The 20,128-nt window shown below is 41.8% G+C and overlaps 1 protein-coding gene across 1 annotated transcript in view; it reads right to left on the bottom strand.

Annotated features, from left to right (window-relative positions):
* Positions 1 to 20,128, bottom strand: part of LOC120837609 — a 37,101-nt gene that overhangs the window by 14,217 nt on the left and 2,756 nt on the right. The window contains exons 2-5 of the mRNA XM_040207103.2: positions 14,333 to 14,481; positions 11,102 to 11,187; positions 9,282 to 9,380; positions 4,491 to 4,592 (exon numbers count right to left, since the gene is read on the bottom strand). Of these exons, the coding sequence (XP_040063037.1) occupies positions 4,491 to 4,592; positions 9,282 to 9,380; positions 11,102 to 11,187; positions 14,333 to 14,481 (436 nt within the window). The remainder of the gene's footprint in view (positions 1 to 4,490; positions 4,593 to 9,281; positions 9,381 to 11,101; positions 11,188 to 14,332; positions 14,482 to 20,128) is intronic.

Genomic DNA, 20,128 nt, shown 5'->3' with positions numbered 1-20,128 from the left:
GGGGCAAAGCAGAACCGATCGAAGACCTAGAGCAAAGCGACCGAGCACAGTACATGAAACAAGGCACCAGAAAAACGGAGCCTCCAAATGCTAACAAAAATCAAAATGGAGAGGCCAGAGTTCGCCCACCTCTATCTGTTCTCTTGCCCTCCTGACCACTTTCCTTTTCCTTTTTTTTTTGTTCTTGTTTTCCATGCTGTTTTTGTATGACACGTCAAGCTTAATGCTAGCAAAGTGCTGGTGACGTCATCCGGTTTCTACACTCAGACCCCTCCTTTTGTGCTCGTACAGAGCGCCAGCGCTTGGTAAGATCACAATGACCCGTTTTTGGAAAGCGAATGTACGGGAAGTTCCAGTATGCAAAAGTGTGAACACTTTTTCATGCGAGCACAGGCACTCCTGCTGGCTTTATTATGCTGCAGTGTCCTATACCCCTTTTCGCCTTAAGAACCGTAGGAAAAAAAAGTTATACTCTTTGCTGAGCATTACACATTTCACATTTTAGAGAGAGAATTATTATATAGATAGGTGCATTTTAGATTATATATATGCCGCCTTATAAAGACGTACACGTTTCAAACGCCAAAAAATTGCTTCTTCCTCCGACGACCGAATTTTTGTTGGAACTAGTTTGCGCGGCGTATGAACAATCCGCAAAACTTCACTTTTTCTTGACTTGAAAACAAGCATAGATTGGGCTTCCCCAAAACTCCTTGTATGCCTGCTGTGGCTAAACATTTGCTACGAAGCTTGTTCAGAAGCGTTTGTTTCATCTTACAAATGCGCGCATTGTTCCGTCCCCAAAATCTCCAAAACCAGCTTTCCCCCAGGTGGAGTCATTCATAAACTAGAGGATTATGATTCTGGAATCTTAACCATATTGACCTGAGTGCGTCAAGAATGCTTTGCGCTGGTACAGAAAGTGGCAGGCGAAGGGGATTGATAAGCGGTTTTGAGGACACTCTCCTGTGTTTCATGTGTTTCCCTCTTGACCTTCCTATTTTTTTACAGGTTGAAGGTACAGGTGCTCCTTCTCGGTTTTGACAGGAAGGGGGCGGGGGGGGGGGGGGGGGCGGACAAAATAGTCACTCCTCCTGAGCGTACACCTGTACCGTTCTCTCGTGTGCTCATCAACACGCCTGGTTGCCTGATCAACTTCTAGTTTGGCTGTCATGCAAATGCAATGTCTTGAGGTTGCAGCGCACTAGAGGAGAATAAAACGAAGTCAGACAAAGAGACAAACACAAGCGCTGAGTAGTGTTGTCAAGAGGAAGTAGAAGTAGAAGTAGAAAAAGAACACGAAGATGTTGTAAGTCGGCGATTGTCTGTCTCTTTTTGTGTGTCTCGTTTTGTTCTCGTTTAGTGCGCTGGAACACGTTAAATTACCAACTCATTCAAGCTTCCGTCTTAATAAACTTCATAAACAATGACGGATTACATGTCAAGTCCCCAGAATAGCGGCGGGGCATAAAACACACTTATAGCGGAATGCGTCATGAGCCGGGCCCACCTTCAGAAGCACGGCAAGTTCCATGTCTAGAATACTCGAGTCTCATTTGTTCCTAATGTATTAAGGCACGCATTATGTTGAATATACCGAATTGTTTTAGAGTGACCTTCAATTGCAGCAGCTCAGGCGCTTCTTGAATGTCATGCAGATCACAGCAAAATGTGATTTTCAAAGAAGTCATAAAAAATAGGACACCCCTTTCTGACTTTTCATTCTTAAATTACGAGCTTGCAAAACTTGTGAAGTATCTTCGAATGTAATTCAGTTACTTTTTCAAATTATTTGTACTCTACTCAAGAGAGTAAGTACTAAAAGTAATTTGAATACTACTCTAAATACATTTTCCAGTGGGTATTTAATGTCGTATCTTAAATATTTTTCGTATTTGCCACTACACTGATCTATGTTCAGAGGAGCTGAGACAAATAAGGAACATTATTTATAAACTTTGTTTCTTCTACGTAAGTTGGAGAATGGTGTTTTTGGTTCGGCTCAGCTCCTCTGCAAAGTTCATTTTCATTACAATTTTCATTCTACGAGACAATTCATCTGTTTTGATATGTATTCACCATGAAACATTCCATTCCTTTCGCAGGAAAGCTGTGATACTGTATTACAGTATCGCAGCTTTCGGATCTCTCATCTGTGTTTCAGTCTCTTTCTTCAGCCGTAGGTCGAGCTATCTTCTAGCATCTAACTTATCCTCTCTTTTTAGATTGTTTTAATTCATTTGAAACTGTGTGTTTTGTTTTCTTGCCTATAGTGTTCCTTTGGGCGTGTACCAATCAAAGTTCGTTGTGGCTGTTCTGGTAAATTTTAAATAAAGACTTTTTTTTATTAATATTCTTTATAATCAAGGTCTGTTAAACTACCACACATTCGTTTCCTTCATTTGTGTTTTGAGTTACGCTGCCTGTTAAGGTGTAATGTGAATAACTCCGCCATAAAGGCATCTTCACCGATGCCTCTCCAAAAAACAGCGTTAGTGAAAAAAACATAACTGGGCTTTCCCAAGCCGGCCGGTGTATTTCTTTAACAATTATTATCGTATATTTAATATCATGCTGAAATCAGAGTTCACCAACTATCTCAAAGTAGAGTAGAATAAAGACACTGAACAATATTCAGAAACCATCTCGGTGCGCGATTAGCATAATCCATTGTGCTGCTGCTAAGAAACTTCATACTTTGATGCACACAAATACAGAAGAAACTCTAACATCATATGGATCTTTATGTGAATGTGTCAGATTGTAATTTAGTTTGTAAAATGGAGTTCTAGCATTTGTTCCGACCTGGACAGCTTTTGGGGGCATTCTGTGAATTATAAAGTTTTCAAGAAAATATCAAAATTCAAATTGATTTACGTTCTATGATACACGGGAAATTACAGGCCTGGCGACCATTACGATATTTTGTCAAGAAAGCGAAACTTGATACTTTTGCGAATGTGGTTTAAAAAATTCAATGCCGAAAAAATTAGAGCCGTCGAATAAAAACTATGCTCGACCAAAATCTTAATTACTGCGTATTGATATTAAATTACTGTTATCTAAAACATTACCGGCAAACGGTGCGATGTGTGTTGCTGTTCAGTTGAAATTCTCAATTTAGTGAATTTGCCGAAGCGTTGAAATCTAGAAAATGGAGGGTGTACCTCCGATAGCGATGTTCTAAAACGATAGGATGGGTGCTTAGGAAAGTGTAACTATTATTTGTTTGTGCTTAGTAAATACCTAAATCGCAGTTTCGTCTTTATCAAAGGTCATCATTATTTATGCATCATGTAAACTCCTCCGTTTTTTGTTTTTTTTTTAAGGAATGTCGTCAGTCTTTATTGCTTTCACGTTTGTATCGTTTTAAGGTGCATTCTTTATTTATGATTTAGTGTATTAGTGCGATTTTCAAACTTGTAGAAACAAATTGGGGGTTATGCAGCCTAAAACTTAGTCTGCCTTAACAAGCAACTTTTCTCCCAACTGTAGATGAGAAATATTGCCCGCGCAATACAAACCGCTAGCCTAAGATCTTTAACGTGCACCCCACTGTAGGGATCCACGACCACACTCCGGTACGATGATGCTCATCCAGATAGAAACGGGCAGGAGTAGGGATTGATTCCAAGATCCCTGGGTTCTGCAGCGCGAGCTTTCGCTCCACGTTCTGCGACCTGGTGTGCTAGCCCACTCGGCCATAGAACCTCCCCCCCCCCTCCCAAACTTATAATATTAGAACATTCTGCATTCCCTAGAATGTATTTGTGTGGTCAAGTATGTTTATTGTTGTAATTGATTGCTGATATTTTGCCCCATCCTGCCAGCCGTAGTGGCACAGAAACATTAAAGATTTTTAAGGAACCGTTTGGCATCTCCTATTGGTACGCTTACGATTGATAATGATCACCAAACAACGTGGGCATAAACGCGTCCTCGCTTCGATCACACAAATTAATATTTCGCACGCCGAATCAGGAGTAAGAAGCTTGAAATATTACTAGAATGAACGGCCGGTGCGAACTTGAGGAATGGCGCGTAAAGTTTTGGCCGAGAAAGATCGTAATAAACGAAGACCAGGGAAAAACAAATAGGTCCTAGGGGTACATTGGGGAAATAAGTGTAGATATGTCATAAATAAAATTAAAAACACACAAAAAAAAAACGCCTGAAGTGGTCGAGTGCACTGGGCCGTCACCTTCCGGGGGCGATATACGCGAAGTTTTATGGTGAATTCTCCTCGCAGATCTCGAGTGCTCCAAAAGCGCTCCATTTGGAGCGCGCATATTGCGCTTGCAGTTTTTGCACGAGTTGGTAATCTTCCGCTCCTAGATCTCTGGCTGCGCCCGTCCCGCGGAACACCTCTAACGCCACCGAACTTGGTCGGCGTGATTTCAGACATCTTGGCGGAAGTTGACAGAAGCGGAATATGTTCTATCTATTCTGTTCTATCCTGATTCTGTTAGATTATTACGACGTTTACGTACCTCGTGTCGGGCTCCCATATCCGCAGTATATCCGGTAAATTGAGTGGCAGGGCGTATCATGCATGTTAATGCTATCGTTACGTACAACAAAAAGCTCGCAATCTGAAATGGCATATTTTTTTTGTAATTAGATTCTCATTGGTTTATGACAAGTTAACATCTCCGAATGAAACATTTTAAAATGGGTAACAAGCAATTAGACAAGCCCTGGCTGCAATTGGTTTATTCATAAAATCTGTGCTTTTTTTGTGTGTGATCCCATATACGAAGCTGCAATCCGACCCTGTTTGCTGTGAAGAAAAAGATTGTATTGCTTTTGATTTCTGTGACTTACACCTGCTGGAATCAGAACATATCGGTCGAAAGAGAGTGCTGCATCAGCGTTTGACGAGTACTCGGATCCAGTTACATATCGCGCCCAAGAAATAGTGACTGAAAATGAGAGGTATGGTAAGTTAGGCACAAAAGATGGGTACGGAATCATTTACGTACAGGGGATTAAATTGGAGGCTGAACATTTGAGTGTGAGGTTTGTATGTTTCTTGATTAAAATGCTGAGACTGATTCGCAGTCATGCTTAAAGAATATAATAGTGGCACATTGGATGTCCTCATTGATTTTCAAGATACATCTCTTCCTAGTGGTGCTCTTCAAGCGAGAGTGTTTTTAATAATTGGAATTGGAACAGAAATTGCAGAATTGGAATTAGAACAGAAATTACTGACCGCAACGGTCGGCAATTTCTGTCTTTGGGCGTACTTTGTACCTGACGCGAACTCAATTACCAATAACAATTCATGGGGAAAAAAGTACAAAACACAAAACATAGATTCGAAGCGTTTTTTGGCTTATGATGGCTGCTATATTTACATGTCAACAGCATCTATTCTTTGAAATATGCTTCTTCTAATGGCCTTGCACACGCCAAGTTGGCAACGACAGGTCAAGCACCGCGCTGCAATGCATTTTTATCTAGCAAGCCTGTCTATATGGGTACATTCTTTCCCCTGTCACCGTTTTCGGAGGTTCCATCCTCTCCTCACGACAAAAAATATTCGGCAGCTTCGTCGTCCTTATTTCGCCTTTTTTAACGATTTTTTTGTATTATTAGAAGTATGGGGCATACATATCAATCAAGAGTAATAGAACGGAACAATGCCAATCTATTCTCCCAGGCAGAGACATGGTGGGCTGCCCTTGATTTCTAGTTTGCAAACGGCTCCCCAAACGGCTGTCGTCACTGAAAACATTCGAGAGAGGGAGGCCCTCAGTCGGTTGAATCTGCTGAAGCAAAGACTACACAGGAGCTCTACACTGAAGAAAAGCCGATTTTATCCGCCTAAACCCAACTTTACGAAGGCTGTTTTATGCGGCCGACTTCTGTCTGAGGCACTAGCTGGGGGCCCTGTGAACCCTGGGCTACCGTGAAAGATTCGACCTCAAGATGGAGTCTACCGTATCTCGTATATGCGGTGTGGGAACTGACACAGTGGAGCACCTGGAGCTCTTCCGTGAGCGTCTGCTGCCACTTCAAACGGAGCAGCACCGGCTTCATCCTAAGAGGGTACTAGCTGACCATCTGGGTTCACGACGATGATGCCAGCCACCGGCAGCTCGGGTGCAAATGGAGCTAATCAAGCCAGTGATAATCGCAGCTCGGCCAGCGCTTCCATACTAACTGCACCTTGAGAGACGCCGCATCGCTCGTACACTGCGTGCAGATGACGATATTTAGGCTGGAACATTGGTAGCGTAAAATCAACAACTATTGTAAGTAGATGTTTTAATAGTTTCGCTAGAGCACGAAGATCCTTTGAGCTAGCACGCTGCAAAAGGAACAGCCACATCATCATCATCAGGTTCATTGCTGTTGTGGTTAATCGCTTTAAGAATGTCCAAGCTTTTTATATTAATGGTTTCATCGGTTTTGAAGTTTCCAAGTACACCAAGAAACGACAGTCAAAGAATGTCACCTTGCAAACGGTGCTTCTAGAATTTTCTTGACTCGACGTTTCTTCGCACGTGGGATGACGAGCGTAGCCAGTCAAATATATTATAAGTTGCCATTAAGAACCAGCGAGGAGCTTAAGATTTATTTTTCACCAAGGCGATCCTACCGTCCCTGCAAACAGGGTGTTTCATACGGTGCCTGCTTTTGCGATTATTACGCTGGATCAATACATTTGAACATAAATATCCAACTGGAAATTTAACGTTTTAGTACATGAAGGTATGGCTTAAATATGTCTGCCAGAAAACGTTAGTGGAGGTCTATGTTGAAAAACAGGAAAAAGGGAAACTCTGATGCGCATTGTCACCTCAACAAAACAGGGATAACCCATAAGCAGGTATTTCAAATGGCGCAAGTATTTCAATAATTTCAGCAATGGTGGGTATGACATTCCAATGTTGAAAATGAAAGTCACGTGTGGGATCACAGGAATGGTATGGGCAGTGGTCGCTTTTCCAGCTGCCTTGTTTCCAGAACTATCAGTATATCGGGTGTTTCAGCGAAGGCTTTCAAAACTCTCCGAAATATGGTGGTTAAGATAAAAAAAACGCTTTCCGGATACAAACTGCCTGAAACGGCGGACGCCAAGGATTGCCAAAAAACACTTTAATTGTCTAAGTGATTCATTAACATCTACTGATTCGCTTTTAATTTATAAAAGTAAATATATGACTCTATTTAAGAAAGCATAAAAACATCATAAAAACAAAAGCAACCCATCATAAAGATATAAGGCAGGAGTAGCGTGTTAAGGTGTTCCAATGACACGCTTAATTCGAACGCATTTCTAGGTTTCGAATCTTTATTGGAGGACATCTTTGCGCTTGCGGTCCTGCTTCCAAGTGACCGACCGCCACAGGGGAGCAGGACCATGGTCCTCACACCCGTAGTCACCACCAGATAAAAAAGCGGAAACCGTGGTTAGTCCCATTCTCATTATCACTCCGTAGCTAATGAGATTAGGGCATTTTGTTTAGGGATTAAAAGCGCTAAAAACGACGGACGAGTAGGAGGGACACACAACACAGAGCTCTGTGGTGTGTGCCTCCCCTACCCCTAAACATGTTCAAACATCTAGCCCAAATCCAAAACCCTTAGGGCATTCACCGATAAGAAGCTCGAAGGACCAATCAGAAAGCAGGAAGTGTAAGCATAAATGGTCACGCCCTTATTTCAATACCCTCCGGGCCAACGGCATTAGAGAGGGGAGTTGGTAGTATTCAACAAGAAAAAATTATACAGTGAATAACTTAAAGGCAAGGCACATGTTAGTTATGAACAGTAGAAATTACAAACAGCAGTTTTATACAAATCATCCGCCTGGATTGTCGCGATGGAGGTGGGAAGGCGGTTCCAATCCAAAGAAGTTTTGGGAATGCAAGATTGTTGAAATGTGCTCATGCTACATAGTGGTACATCTAATTTATGATGATGATCAAGACGGGATGAAACATAGAAATGGGATGGAGGAGACGTTGACTGAGGAGTGAGTTAATGTGAAATACTTTATGGAAGAGACACAAACGGGCTACCTTTCGGCATGAGGCAAGGCTGGGCAAAGATAAGTTAAATTTCATAGAAGTGACACTAGCAGTGCGTTTATAATTACTGAGGATAAAACGAGCGGAACGATTTTGTACAGCTTTTAGGGGGCTAACCAAATTTAAAAGGCTTGGGTCCCAGATAGACGACGCGTATCCATGCTATGAGGGTAAATGTGTTTTATAAAGAGTTAATTTCAAAGAGGAGGTAGCTAAAGAAAAATTACGTTTTAAGTAGTCAAGCATGCGATTAGCATTACTAATAACGTATCATTATGTATTTTCCAGGAAAGATCAGATGTTATGTGAGCGCCCTGGTACTTGTAATACGACAAAGAAAGTAAAGGAACATTGTTAAGACAGTAGCAGGCAGAAACCGAATGATTACGAGACACTCTCAATACTTTGCCCTTAGTTGTGTTAAGCTCCATATGCCAAGTTTCACACCAATGAAGAATAACTTTAATGTCTCGCTGGAACTTGATAACATCTCAATCTTCATCAATTTCACCCTGAATGACACAAGTATTTGAAAAAAGGTTAATTGAGGAAGAAATGTTATTCGGCAGGCCAATAATGATCATCAAAAACAGAAGTGGGCCTAATACAGAACCTGAGGCACGCCGGAGGTCACTGACGCGATTGGAGATGTATGGTTCTTCGCGGTAACGAAATCGAATCGGTTAGTAAATAAGCACTGGATCCAAGCGAAAACGTTAGCATCAATGCGAAGGTTATTTAGTTTCAACAAAAGCAACCCGTATGAGTCTTTGTCGAACGCCTTCGAGGAATCCAAAAATACGCAGTCTATCCGGGACCCCCTATCAAGAACAGAGTGCAAGTCGTTAATAAATAATAAAAGATGGGTCTCACAGGAAAATGATGTTCGAAATTTATGTTGAGCCGCGTTGAAAAAGAGGTTAGACTCCAAAAAATAACAAGCTGAGAATAAATGACATGTTCAATTTTTTACATGGTGTGCTAGTGAGTGAAATCTGTTCATAGTTGTTTTTCCTTCTTTGTGCAACGGAACCACCTTCCCAACTTTCCAATCGTTTGGGAAGACACCAACACATATATGTTCTAAATCGGTTTAGGGTGCCACACGAATATTTTATTACGGTGATTGTCCTCTTTATGAACCCGCTCCCTTTAAAAAAAGTTAGGAAACCTAGTTCACGACGTCTTTGTGTTTCTTGCAGTACACATTTATTACGGAAAAATATATTGATTACTTACATTTTTCGCCATAGAACGAAGTAATAAAAATTAAACATGTCTTGTATTCCGTAAAAAGAAGACGGGCTTTTTCCTTTTGGAAATATGGACGAGTCCGCCCTAAAAAAATGGTTATTGACTTGTGAAATACAAATTCCCATAAATATTTATATAGATGTTTTTAACATAATTACAAAAGAAAACTACGAGACTGGTGTAGAAAGGTAAACCGGACAGACATGAAGTATCAAACACAGCTGCAATTTCATTTCACAAGTAACGTCTTAAATGAAGTTGAAAGACAGAAAAGAAAAGAAAAACACAAAATACAGAAAAAACATAAAACTCAGCCATCAACTTTGCATGTTGTGGTCGCAACAACCTGACCAACAAAAATATAAGGGGCTTGTTTGTGTTTTTTTTTTCACCAACACACAAAGAAACTCAAAATAAGTAAGCCAGTAGAAATAATGTTAATTCCACTCCTAGCGCAAAGATTTCCTGCATTTCCTCAGTTCAGAATAATTATCTACTTTGACCAAACGTTTGTGTTTGAGTTTTTCCTCAAAAGACAACACAGGTCAAATGTCACAAAAGAACAAAATTGTTACATTCTGCTAAATGTTAAGACAATTTCGAGTAATTGTACTGCTTCTTTACACGGCGTTCATGTTCAGATTGTAGACTTCAACCACAAAATTATTTTCCTATTTATGAAAGCAGGGTGACAATACTATAAGCACTCTATCAAAAAGATATGTATTGACTTAGACAATGCACCAACAGAAGCTTAATTTGGTGAATAGTTTGAAGCTAACTGAGGCATGAGATTTATATATCGACTTGCGCCATTCTTTTAAGAAATTCGTCACTGTCTTGTCATAATATGTGCTTAAGTAAAATAAGATGTTTTAAAGGAATAACTAATTGTGCTTTTTAGCACTACACTGGATGCACACATTGATTAGCAGGCAGTATACATGTTCTGTTTATCAAAATGAGTGCCAGAACACGAGCGCAGGTTTGAGATTTATTTTAATTTTAATAATTTGATCATAATAATTTTAGTGCTGAATTTTACTATTCAAGTCGGTCGCAGCGTGGCGTAATATCCCGACAGATACCCCACCCCGAAGATAGACCGACCATATTTTGGGCTTGATTTGCTCCTTTTTATTCCCAGAAACATTGAAAAAAAAAATAACTTCTACTTCTAGCCGATGGCAGTGGCGGATTCAGATAGGGGGGGGGGGGGGGGGGAGGGCTTGAATGTACTGACTCCCCTCTTGAATTAAACTTTTGTAAACATTCAGGGCCGGCAAGCAATGTGTGTGTGTAGGGGGGGGGATGGTCTCGAAGTTCTGAAACGCTAATTCCCCCCCCCCCCCCAACACTTTCTAGAGACACCTGCGCCCGCTCCTGCAATGGTCACTCCCGCATAAAAACAGCGTTATTTAACCCCGGCACACGATAAGCGGGGATTGCTGACTGGGAAGGACAATGTAATTCGGTTCAGCGCCCCTTCCTAAAACTGCAAGTTTTGAGGGTCACAAAAACTTAAACTAGCACTCTTTTTTTCATCTTATTTTTATGGCACACCAAAAGTTAGCCCATCCCTTATTATGATCCGATTAGCTATCGATTTTGGGTGAGTTATCTCTTTGGATATTATGGCAAGCAGATTATACTATTTTTTGGCGTTTTTAGTGGAGTCATTTAGCTCTGCTGTAGAAATCAAATAAACATTTTGACCGTGTGCTTATGTGAACTGTGTCGAATCTCTATGAACTGTCAAAGCTTTTAAAAATATTGGGTGATCAAACGCTTATTATCTGCATTACCTAATTTTCGTGGAATTCGTAATTCTGAACGTTGCTTGGTTTTGCCATTTTCAAGGGCCACCGCATTAACTGTACCATTCCGCCGGCTGCAAAAAAGGACAAATAGAAAAACTATGTTCACAATGAAAAGGCAACCTCTCCTACGCGTGATTAACAACCCAGCGAAAAAATTAAACGATCTAAGTGACGTTTAAAGCCTTTGGTATCAAACGCTTAAAAGTTTAAAAAAGAAAAAAAAAGAGGTTACGTCGGTGTGAAGTTATAAAATATACAATTCCTGTGGAAATACAAGCAAAGCGACGCGCAATGATTCAAAAACTTTTTGCTAAATTTATTTATTTATTTTTTAGTACCCTCAGGGCCCAAAGATGTTATTGACTTCCGATCCGAGCATTTTAAGGAATGTCAAAATAAATTAGAGGCCTCATAAAAAAAAAAACATGTCCGAACGTCCAAGAATACAAAGAAAATGTTTCCATACTTTGTCAAGGCAAAAACCACTTTAACAAACTAACTTCTGTGCTTAAAAACAAAACAGGAATATACGGAGAGTGTTAATCACTCCTCATGAAAGGTTGGTGCCGTGTCATAAAAGGGACCACATACGGCAACACATGCCGGGAGTCATAGCATGCGTGGTCTCGTGGGAGAGTGCTGAAATCAGACATCGTTAAGCAGATTCGCCTTGAATTCACAATATGGACATATCATTAATTATTAGAGTCAAATCAACCATTTTTATTTACAATGATGTCTTTAATAAAATTTAAAAGCCGGGGCATCTTCATACTAAATTACAAATTAAATTACAAATTACAAACTAAATTACAAAAAAAAATAGCGCCTGTTTTGTCCACATTTTCGTCTATCCTTGTTTTAGCTCTATTTGCAATTTAGTATATATAACCAACTAGCCCACCAGAATATTTTGAGGCATCTTCATATATTAAGCACATCTAGCCAGCTAGTTGGTTGCACATAGTGATATATTAAAGCAAAAAACGACGAACATCTGACGGGCTATTTGGTTGTACATATTGATATATTAAAGCGCAAAACGATGAGACAGCAAAAGGGATAAAAACCGCCGGCAAGCAGTAATGCCATACATTCGTCGTTTATCTCACAACCTAAAGAAGATTGCTTATAGGTATCAAGTCAAGGTTCTCCTTTCTGCACCGGACAAACTAAAGCGGTTGTGTCCAAGGATCAACAAACGCCAGGTGCAGAAAGCCGAGTGTTAAATATCAAAAGAAATACATCGAGTGCAAGTGTGGAGCGGTGTACGAGATATTGTTTACTTGCGTGAAAGTGTATGTGGGGCAATCAGGACAATGTGTCAATGACCACATAAGAGAACACGTCCTATCTCTGAAGTCGTCACCACCGGGCCACAATGCCAAACATGTGAGGGACTGTAAGTGCTCCGCAATGTTTAGCAACACCAGAGTCTTAAAATGTTTCAGGGCTAAGAGGACTCGTGAGCTGTACGAGGCACAACTAATTTTGTCCAGTGGGAATGCCTGCGTTAGCGCGCCGTCGATTTGCCATGACTCACAGAGAACTCAATTACTTCAGTCTCATGACATGAAGAACTCCGACATGCTATGACCTTTTAGTTAATACTCTAATCAAACTTCATCTTTTTTTTTATCAGCATCTCTGTTTTCGCGTTTCCGTGCATTTTTCTTTTTCAACCAGATTTTTTTTAAATCATTTTTTAATTAATTTTAATAATGTATTACTAAAACTGAAGTACCCTGAGTAATTTCTGCTTTAATTATGTAAATATAATTTACTTCACTTACTCTTTCGTTCTTTTTTTTTCGCATTTTGATAGCGCCCTGAACATTTTTCTTCACCTTCTCTTTAGGTAGTATTAAACGTCAGTTGTCAATTTGCGCTCTTGCCTGTCTTCCTCGTTTTTCCTTCCTCGTTGTTTTGCCGCTTTAATATATCAACATCTTCATGTACATTTCTTTTTAGGGTCTCGTTTTTTCTCTTATTCTTTATGTTTTGTGGTGTTAATCTTAGACATTTTTGCGTCCGGCATTTGAAAACTTAAGAAAACATATAACTAATAAAACTAGCTTTCCGAAAGATTTTAACACTGAATGAAAGCTTCATTTTCTACTTTAAGAAACCCTTGCATTAGTCGTTAAGCTTCAATGTTTACATTTATATGTTGATACAGTCCTTTCCCTCCACACATGCACATCACCGCGTCTTTACGTAGCCGTAGGCTACTTTAAAGGAGCTGTGCAACAGTTTCGGCTTTGCTGAAATAATTTGGGAGTTGGTGTCTCGACCTTTCTGAAGTAAAGAACAAAACACTGCGTTTGCCTGCATGTCCCAGTTTTGATCTTAAAAATGGACAAAGATTGAGGTTTTCGGCACCTCTCAACTCCTTCATTATCTTCCGAGTCAGGTGCACTGTGACGTCAATGGGGGTCGCGCGGGGTTCCGGTGAAGCTCTCTCTCTAGAGCCATCAGTGAGCGGCGGGAACTTATCCGCTCGCGAACACGTGACCACGTGCTGGCGGGCGCAGCGCGAACAATATGGTGAAAGGAGGAGTCTCATCCGCGTCGGCCATACCCGTCCGGCTCTGTTCCCCTCCCCCTTCGGCTTTTGGCGGCTGCTCCCGGTAGCAGATAGAGCTGACGGTTTTGTGAGCCTAGGATAGATGGCGCCATTATAACTCCGTATAATAAAAGTTTTGTCGATGATACCAGGTTTTTGACGAATGTATATTTATGTTTTAAGGACAAGATTTATAGAAAAGTTACCTTTTATCGAGCAGGTATTCGCACAACTTGCTATCTTTCTACAAGACCCCCCACTGACGTCATGCCGCGTATTTCTCATAGCTGCCGCTCGCGGCTGCAGGTCGGGGAATATTCTAAATTTTGCCTCGCGATTACACGGCGGAATCGCAACATTTCGAAGGAAGGTTTTCCGTCCTTTGTGAGAAGATGAACAATGCCAAAAGTAGAAGATGCCAATTCTTTCAACGTTACAATCGTTTCACAGCTCCTTTAAGTGCGCAAATTCGCTCTCAAATATTCAATGTCACGTATCTCTTTAGCCACTTTTACAAGGCTCACACTATGTCAAAAACAACGCCGGAGCTATGGGATATCTTTTAGATTTAAGACGATACATGAAGAAATCAATTTCAGGTCAGATGCAAAAAAAATTGTGCGAATGCATAATGAGGCTGCTCTACTTACGTACAGTTTCCTTGTAAATCTGTATCATATATTGTCATATTGAATGTCTTAGTGTCATTATCGAACGAGTGGACTTCAATCCCGCAAATTGACCTTCCAGTGTGGGGTGTCGTTAAAGCCAACTGCAGCTTTGGGATATCTAGCAAAACCTAAAAGGTGCAGATACTAAATTATTGTTATGATAAGTATAAATAAAACATTAAGAAGAAAAACCATAATAATCAATCAATCAATCCATCAATATTATTGCGTGTCCAGGAGCAATCATTCGGTCTTGGTACTGGCACACCGGACATTCAAACATTTAAAAACAAGGAGCACACTCACATTACAAAATAAAATATGAAAATTATAGCTAGACAGAAATGCACAAACAGCAGAATCAGTGACACGTAAAATTAGAAGGCAAATATTTATGTCGGAAGATCATACGTTGGTGCGCCGTGAAGAAGATGTATATAGTCGGGAGAGTACATCCCGCAAAAAGAAGAGAAAATGAAGCGTAAACTCTCAAAGCTTGCAAATATTAGTGACCACGTAGCCCTCATACCACTTGTAATCATTATAGCGTAGCTCAAAAGTGATAGTAAAATGTCGGCTACATGTGCTTCAAGAGTAAAACAACGTGCTTGCAAAGACACACAAAAAAAAAGAAAATTCGTGTGCGATTCACTGTAACATCTGAGTTGCTTTCAGTTCTGCCTTAATTGGCCTTAAAGCTCTCGGCCAGATTATATGGTGAGCGAGTTCGATAAATATATCGGCCTGCACAGAAACGTGGAAGGAGGCATGTGTGTCGTAGCGCGTCTTCAGTCGGCGGCACTGCACAGTGCACATCCGGGATTCCTTCGGTAGGCAAATAATCCCTGATGTCAGTAGAGGTAGTCTCCAGGCAATTTTCCTTACGAACATTGCCCGCCGACGTGGTAACGAGGGCACCACACTCAGCTGGCTTGCGCCACTTCAGCAAACGACAAGGCCCCTGTAGGACTCCTTCGGCCTGCGATGTCAGCGTGACACGCTTTCTCTTCGTCGCGCAGTGAACACACGAGCAACGCCTGTTCCCCAGAACATCTCGCTGATTCTTTCGTAAGCCGCTTGTTGTCTTCATTCAGGGATGCAACTTGGTCGGTCAGAAAGGAAATCCCCTTTAAAACGTCACACCAGATAACTTCAGTCAAGAGGTGTGACGGAACCCAATCATTTTAATAAGCGTTTTCTGATTTGACCTCCAAAGCGTCGAGGAGTAGGGGGTCGAGTAGCCCAGGGGAATGTTCAAAGTCGGGTTCCTTGGCAGCCGAACGCGCGAAGTACGAAGAGATGGGCGAGGGCGTCCCCTTTTCCGTCCGCGCACTGTCGCCGCCGTCGCACTGGTTGTCGTCGTCGGACTCCTCACTAGCCCTAACGACCCTTCTTTAGGGATAGCTGCCTACGAAGAGTTGTTGCAGTGAGAACATCAAAAAGGCTCACCCCCTGCTTGGGAGTTGGAGTTATTTAGTCGCGAGCATTAGGTACCTCTGATGAGCGCGGTTGCAGCACTCTGAGCAGCAAAGTATAGCCTGCCTACCAAAACCAACGCGGAGACGGATACAGCATGCATTCTTACTGGGCGGCATCTCGGCCCAGTAAGGACGCGTAATAATAATAATAAGTAACACGTAATAATGAGTAATGATAAGTAGTAATAACAATATTAATCTTTCCGAACACAAACACATTCAGCAAAATAAAATGAGAAATAGACATGAGGTAATTAGTGAGCGTTAGGGTCCACCACCATAGCATGCTTCACAATTTCTCTGTAGATGAAAATGCTTGTCAGTACAACAGGATTGCAAGCCTGGGGTCTTTAACTTGCATCACGCAGTTGTGATAGACAGCATCCCGGAACGATCAATAACCACATAAAAGCAGGAAGGAGTGGAACCTAATAGTTCGAGCCCAGTGCTCTGCTATGTAAGTTTTGGGCTGTACTAACTCCAAGCTGCGATTCGCCAACCTCTAGAAACATTTCGATGGGCTATCCAAAATATGAACATTAAAAATGTAGTCAACTGTGTTTTTAGAGCGCAGCTCCTAAGCCTGTTTCAGATCCAGTGACTGTGCGAAAGAAATCGGTGCGACAGCCGACGCAGCGAGTGCGGTCACAATGTTTGGTTTCACATGCTCCAACAACCATGCGATTTCTGTCGGCGCGGCCGGCTCTTTCACCCAAGGTTGGTTGCAGCGGACACGGACGCGACGCGTTTGACTTTGCCTAAGATACAACAAAAGCGTCTTAACAGAAATGTTCTACGAATACAATGTGTAACTAGAAATTCCTAGTAATTAAGCATGAAACCAAAAGCTTCCAGGTGTCTAAATTTATTTACGAATACGCAGGTATTGCGGATGACAACTGGCAAATGAACGGCCGGTTGACTAAAAAGTGATCGCACCGACTCTGCGAGAAAATGCCAACTTGGTGGAAACGAGTCGCAGAGCCGCTGCGACAGTGGGAATGCAGTTTTAATCGCGCATTTACAGGAAATCGCACCGATTTCGGACGAGAATCTCAGTATGTGAAACAGCCTTTAGGCGCTCGTTACCGTGTTTTGCGGCGTCGGGCGTCGCCATCCCCATCGGCGTCGGCGTAACCGGAAGAGGAGGAAGTGAGGAGGGAAGGGGGTGAAGGAGAGGGGAGAAGAAAAAGAGGAGGGTCCTCCATACCTTCCCCTCTACCTTTTGCGTACTCTCTCCTTCTATTCCTTATATAAATATATTATTTAAAATTATATATATGTATATATATGTTTATTTATTTATCTACAAAGAGGTCTGACGAAGCACTCGATATGGGCCTGTGTAGTTTGAGAACAGTTTCTCGGAGACCGGGTTTGCGTTGTAGAATCCACAAAAAGACGAGATCGCCGGGTGTGAAAGAAGTTCGGTGAGATCAGGAACACACCCCAGGATTTTATTTTGAAGGGGGGTCCAAAAACATGCTTAGCCCCCCCCCCCCCATATCGAAGCACGATGCTCCCAATGACGAACCAGGGGGAGCTCGGTGATACGGACGCTCACGCAAAGATTAGCGAGGCGCTGTTAGGGTAAAACAGGTTAAGCTGCATTGTCAGTTTTTAAAACGGAGCAGGTTCCATTTACAGGAATGCGGGCTTGGTGGCTCATTGTTCTACTGTCGTCGTAGTTGCGGCCCACCAACTTTAAAAGCTTCCTCACCGCACACAACTGCCACCCCCCCCCCCCCCACCTTTTTTTTTTTTTTGAGGTAGCACTGCATGACCAACGCGTGAAGGCCAGGCAAAACGCAGGGATAGCTATAGACCAGTTGACTTAAACAGCGCAATTAAGGTAATGAAGCAATAGACAAAAGGGACGAAAGAGCACTGGCTCACAATTGAGGTTTTTAGAGGAGAGAAACACTGTAGAGAGCCCATTGTAGAAGAAAGGAATTGTACCAAAAATGAGTTGCTGGGCAAGATGGTTCGACAAGTTGACTTAAAACTTACTCGTTTTGGTACTATAAACCAGTGTCTGCTCTGTTCCATGGGCGCCGCCATGTTTCTTTATGCTGACTTATTGACAGTGTAAAGGGGGGGGGGGCGGGCTGCGCTTTTTGCGAGACTCCGTTTTTTTAGAAACCTTCGCAGATATCGTAGTGCAAGAACGTCGGAAAGGCATAGTCAAGAAAGCTCCAAGAATAGCACCAATGCAAGAAGGCTGTGAATATCAAAAAACCTTGTTTTACGCGCAGCCCCTCTCTAATATTAATAATAATCTCAAGCCTGCGCTTCAGATTAATATTTCACGTTTTTATCACTGGGGGCTAGGGTTTCAGACACTGGTCTATAGGCAACCTGCAATGCTCTTTGTTTTCGCGCTATCTAGCGATTGAAGCAACAAACATTGGGTATGCCTGGGAGAGGCGGCTGCATTGTTCAAACATGAGCTATTACTCTGGTGGTGCCTCTATAGCCTAGTGTCTGAAGCAAGAATTACTGGGCAGGCCAGGAAACCGTGACCGCATGACATGAAGGTACGGCGAAAGCTGCGGCCTGGCAGATCAATCGGAACGTGACTACGTACGTATCACTGGAGTGCGCTTTCACTGCGGAGAACCACCATGCTATTCGTTGCGTCATGCTCCAGTATGTGTGCGTTGCGCTCATATACATAATGGATTTGACAAGTTATACCGAGGCAGGGTATACCTTGGGCTCCTACTCTACTGGCGCCACCTGGCCGTTACCGGCAGGCAATACTGTCACAAAAAATTAAGCATAAAAGGAATCTTCACTTTGAAAATGAAGAGCAACCTTCCTCGCACAAACCCTAGCGGCCCGTATATAGGGTGAGGGTACGTCTGAACAATGACAAAACCAAAATTTATTATCTATTAAAGGTTTAACAAATTCGTGCTAAGGAAAGAGAGGTCGAAGGAAAGAGTCTTATCTTTACTAGGCCGCTTTATCTTGCTGTCCGGTCCAAAAGCAGCAGCGGCATATTTTCAGGGCAGGGATGGGCAGCATTTCAAATACAAGTATTTAAAATAGGTATTTAAAATACGCTGTGTATTTTGCATTTGTATTTCATTGCAAATTGGGTGATGTATTTGACGTGTGTATTTAAATACTAAAACGTGGGTATTTCAAATACAATTGTAATTAAATACAACTTTGTGGGCGAAAATGCATTCCTCAAATTTATTGTCACTCGAGAGCAGGAAGAAAACTGCATTCTGCACCGAATGCAGTGTCTCTCAATCAAGCACAAGCGTTTAGTGACTTTGTGATTACGGTGCTACTCCAGGGCAAGAATAGTGACGAAATCGACGTTCACAGGCAGACTGGCTAAATAAGTGCCTTTGACAACTTGTGATGCTTTCCAGCCTGATTTCTATCTATATTTTTGCCTGGAACATTCTAAATGCGCGGGTCGTCCAGATTTTCGTAACTGGTGCGAGTTGCAACAATAAAAAATTCTCTAGCTAGTGCTGCGCGTCTTGGTCGTCTCGGTTCTTTGTTGGTCTATACCAAAATGTAATCGACAAAAAAGCTGCTTGAAGCTCTGTACTTTTTTCACCTATTACGTCCAAGCTGATTACATTTTTTATTATATTTCTATTACGTTACTAGAGCCTCGCACTCTAACTCCCGAGTGTGCGATGAAAAATTAAAATGAGATACCCAGAAACCCGTTGCAGGTGCCCTGAAGTTGCTGACGCAAATTTTGAGGACTGTATTTGGAAAAGTATTTGGAGGAGAACAAATACATTTGGTTGTATTTGTATCTTGTACTTAAATCCTTTTCTGGAATGTAATTATATTTGTAATTAAATACATTTTTGACGAAATATTTCGTATTTGTATTTCGATACATATTTTCATGTATTTTGGCCATCCCTGCCTCAGGGCAATGAGAAGTCGTCAGTCCGAACTTGTTGTTCCGTCACTCGGAGAAATAGCATCACACACCACACACAAACACGCAAACCACACGCCGAACGAGAAAACGAACTTGAATACCCTTGCCCCTATGCGTATTGAGGATATAAAGGCTCTACGGAGTTTCTGATGTTCCGTGCAACAAAAAGATTATTCTAAGAACAAATTGCATCGGATGCCACCTCGCCATGCAGAGCAGAAAGCAAGACGGACTTCATCGCATCCGTGAGCGAACACCAATAGGGGCGTCTCGATGCATGGAAATTTTACGAAGAGAGGGAAACTTCGCCAAAAATAGGGAAATGTTAGGCGTCCAATTAAAGAGGTAAGAATATAAAAACGCCCGACACGT

This window comes from Ixodes scapularis, unplaced genomic scaffold, assembly GCF_016920785.2.
Source record: "Ixodes scapularis isolate PalLabHiFi unplaced genomic scaffold, ASM1692078v2 PGA_scaffold6__148_contigs__length_123643588, whole genome shotgun sequence".
Lineage (NCBI taxonomy): Eukaryota > Metazoa > Arthropoda > Arachnida > Ixodida > Ixodidae > Ixodes > Ixodes scapularis.
This window is presented reverse-complemented; position numbering and strand designations above follow the sequence as displayed.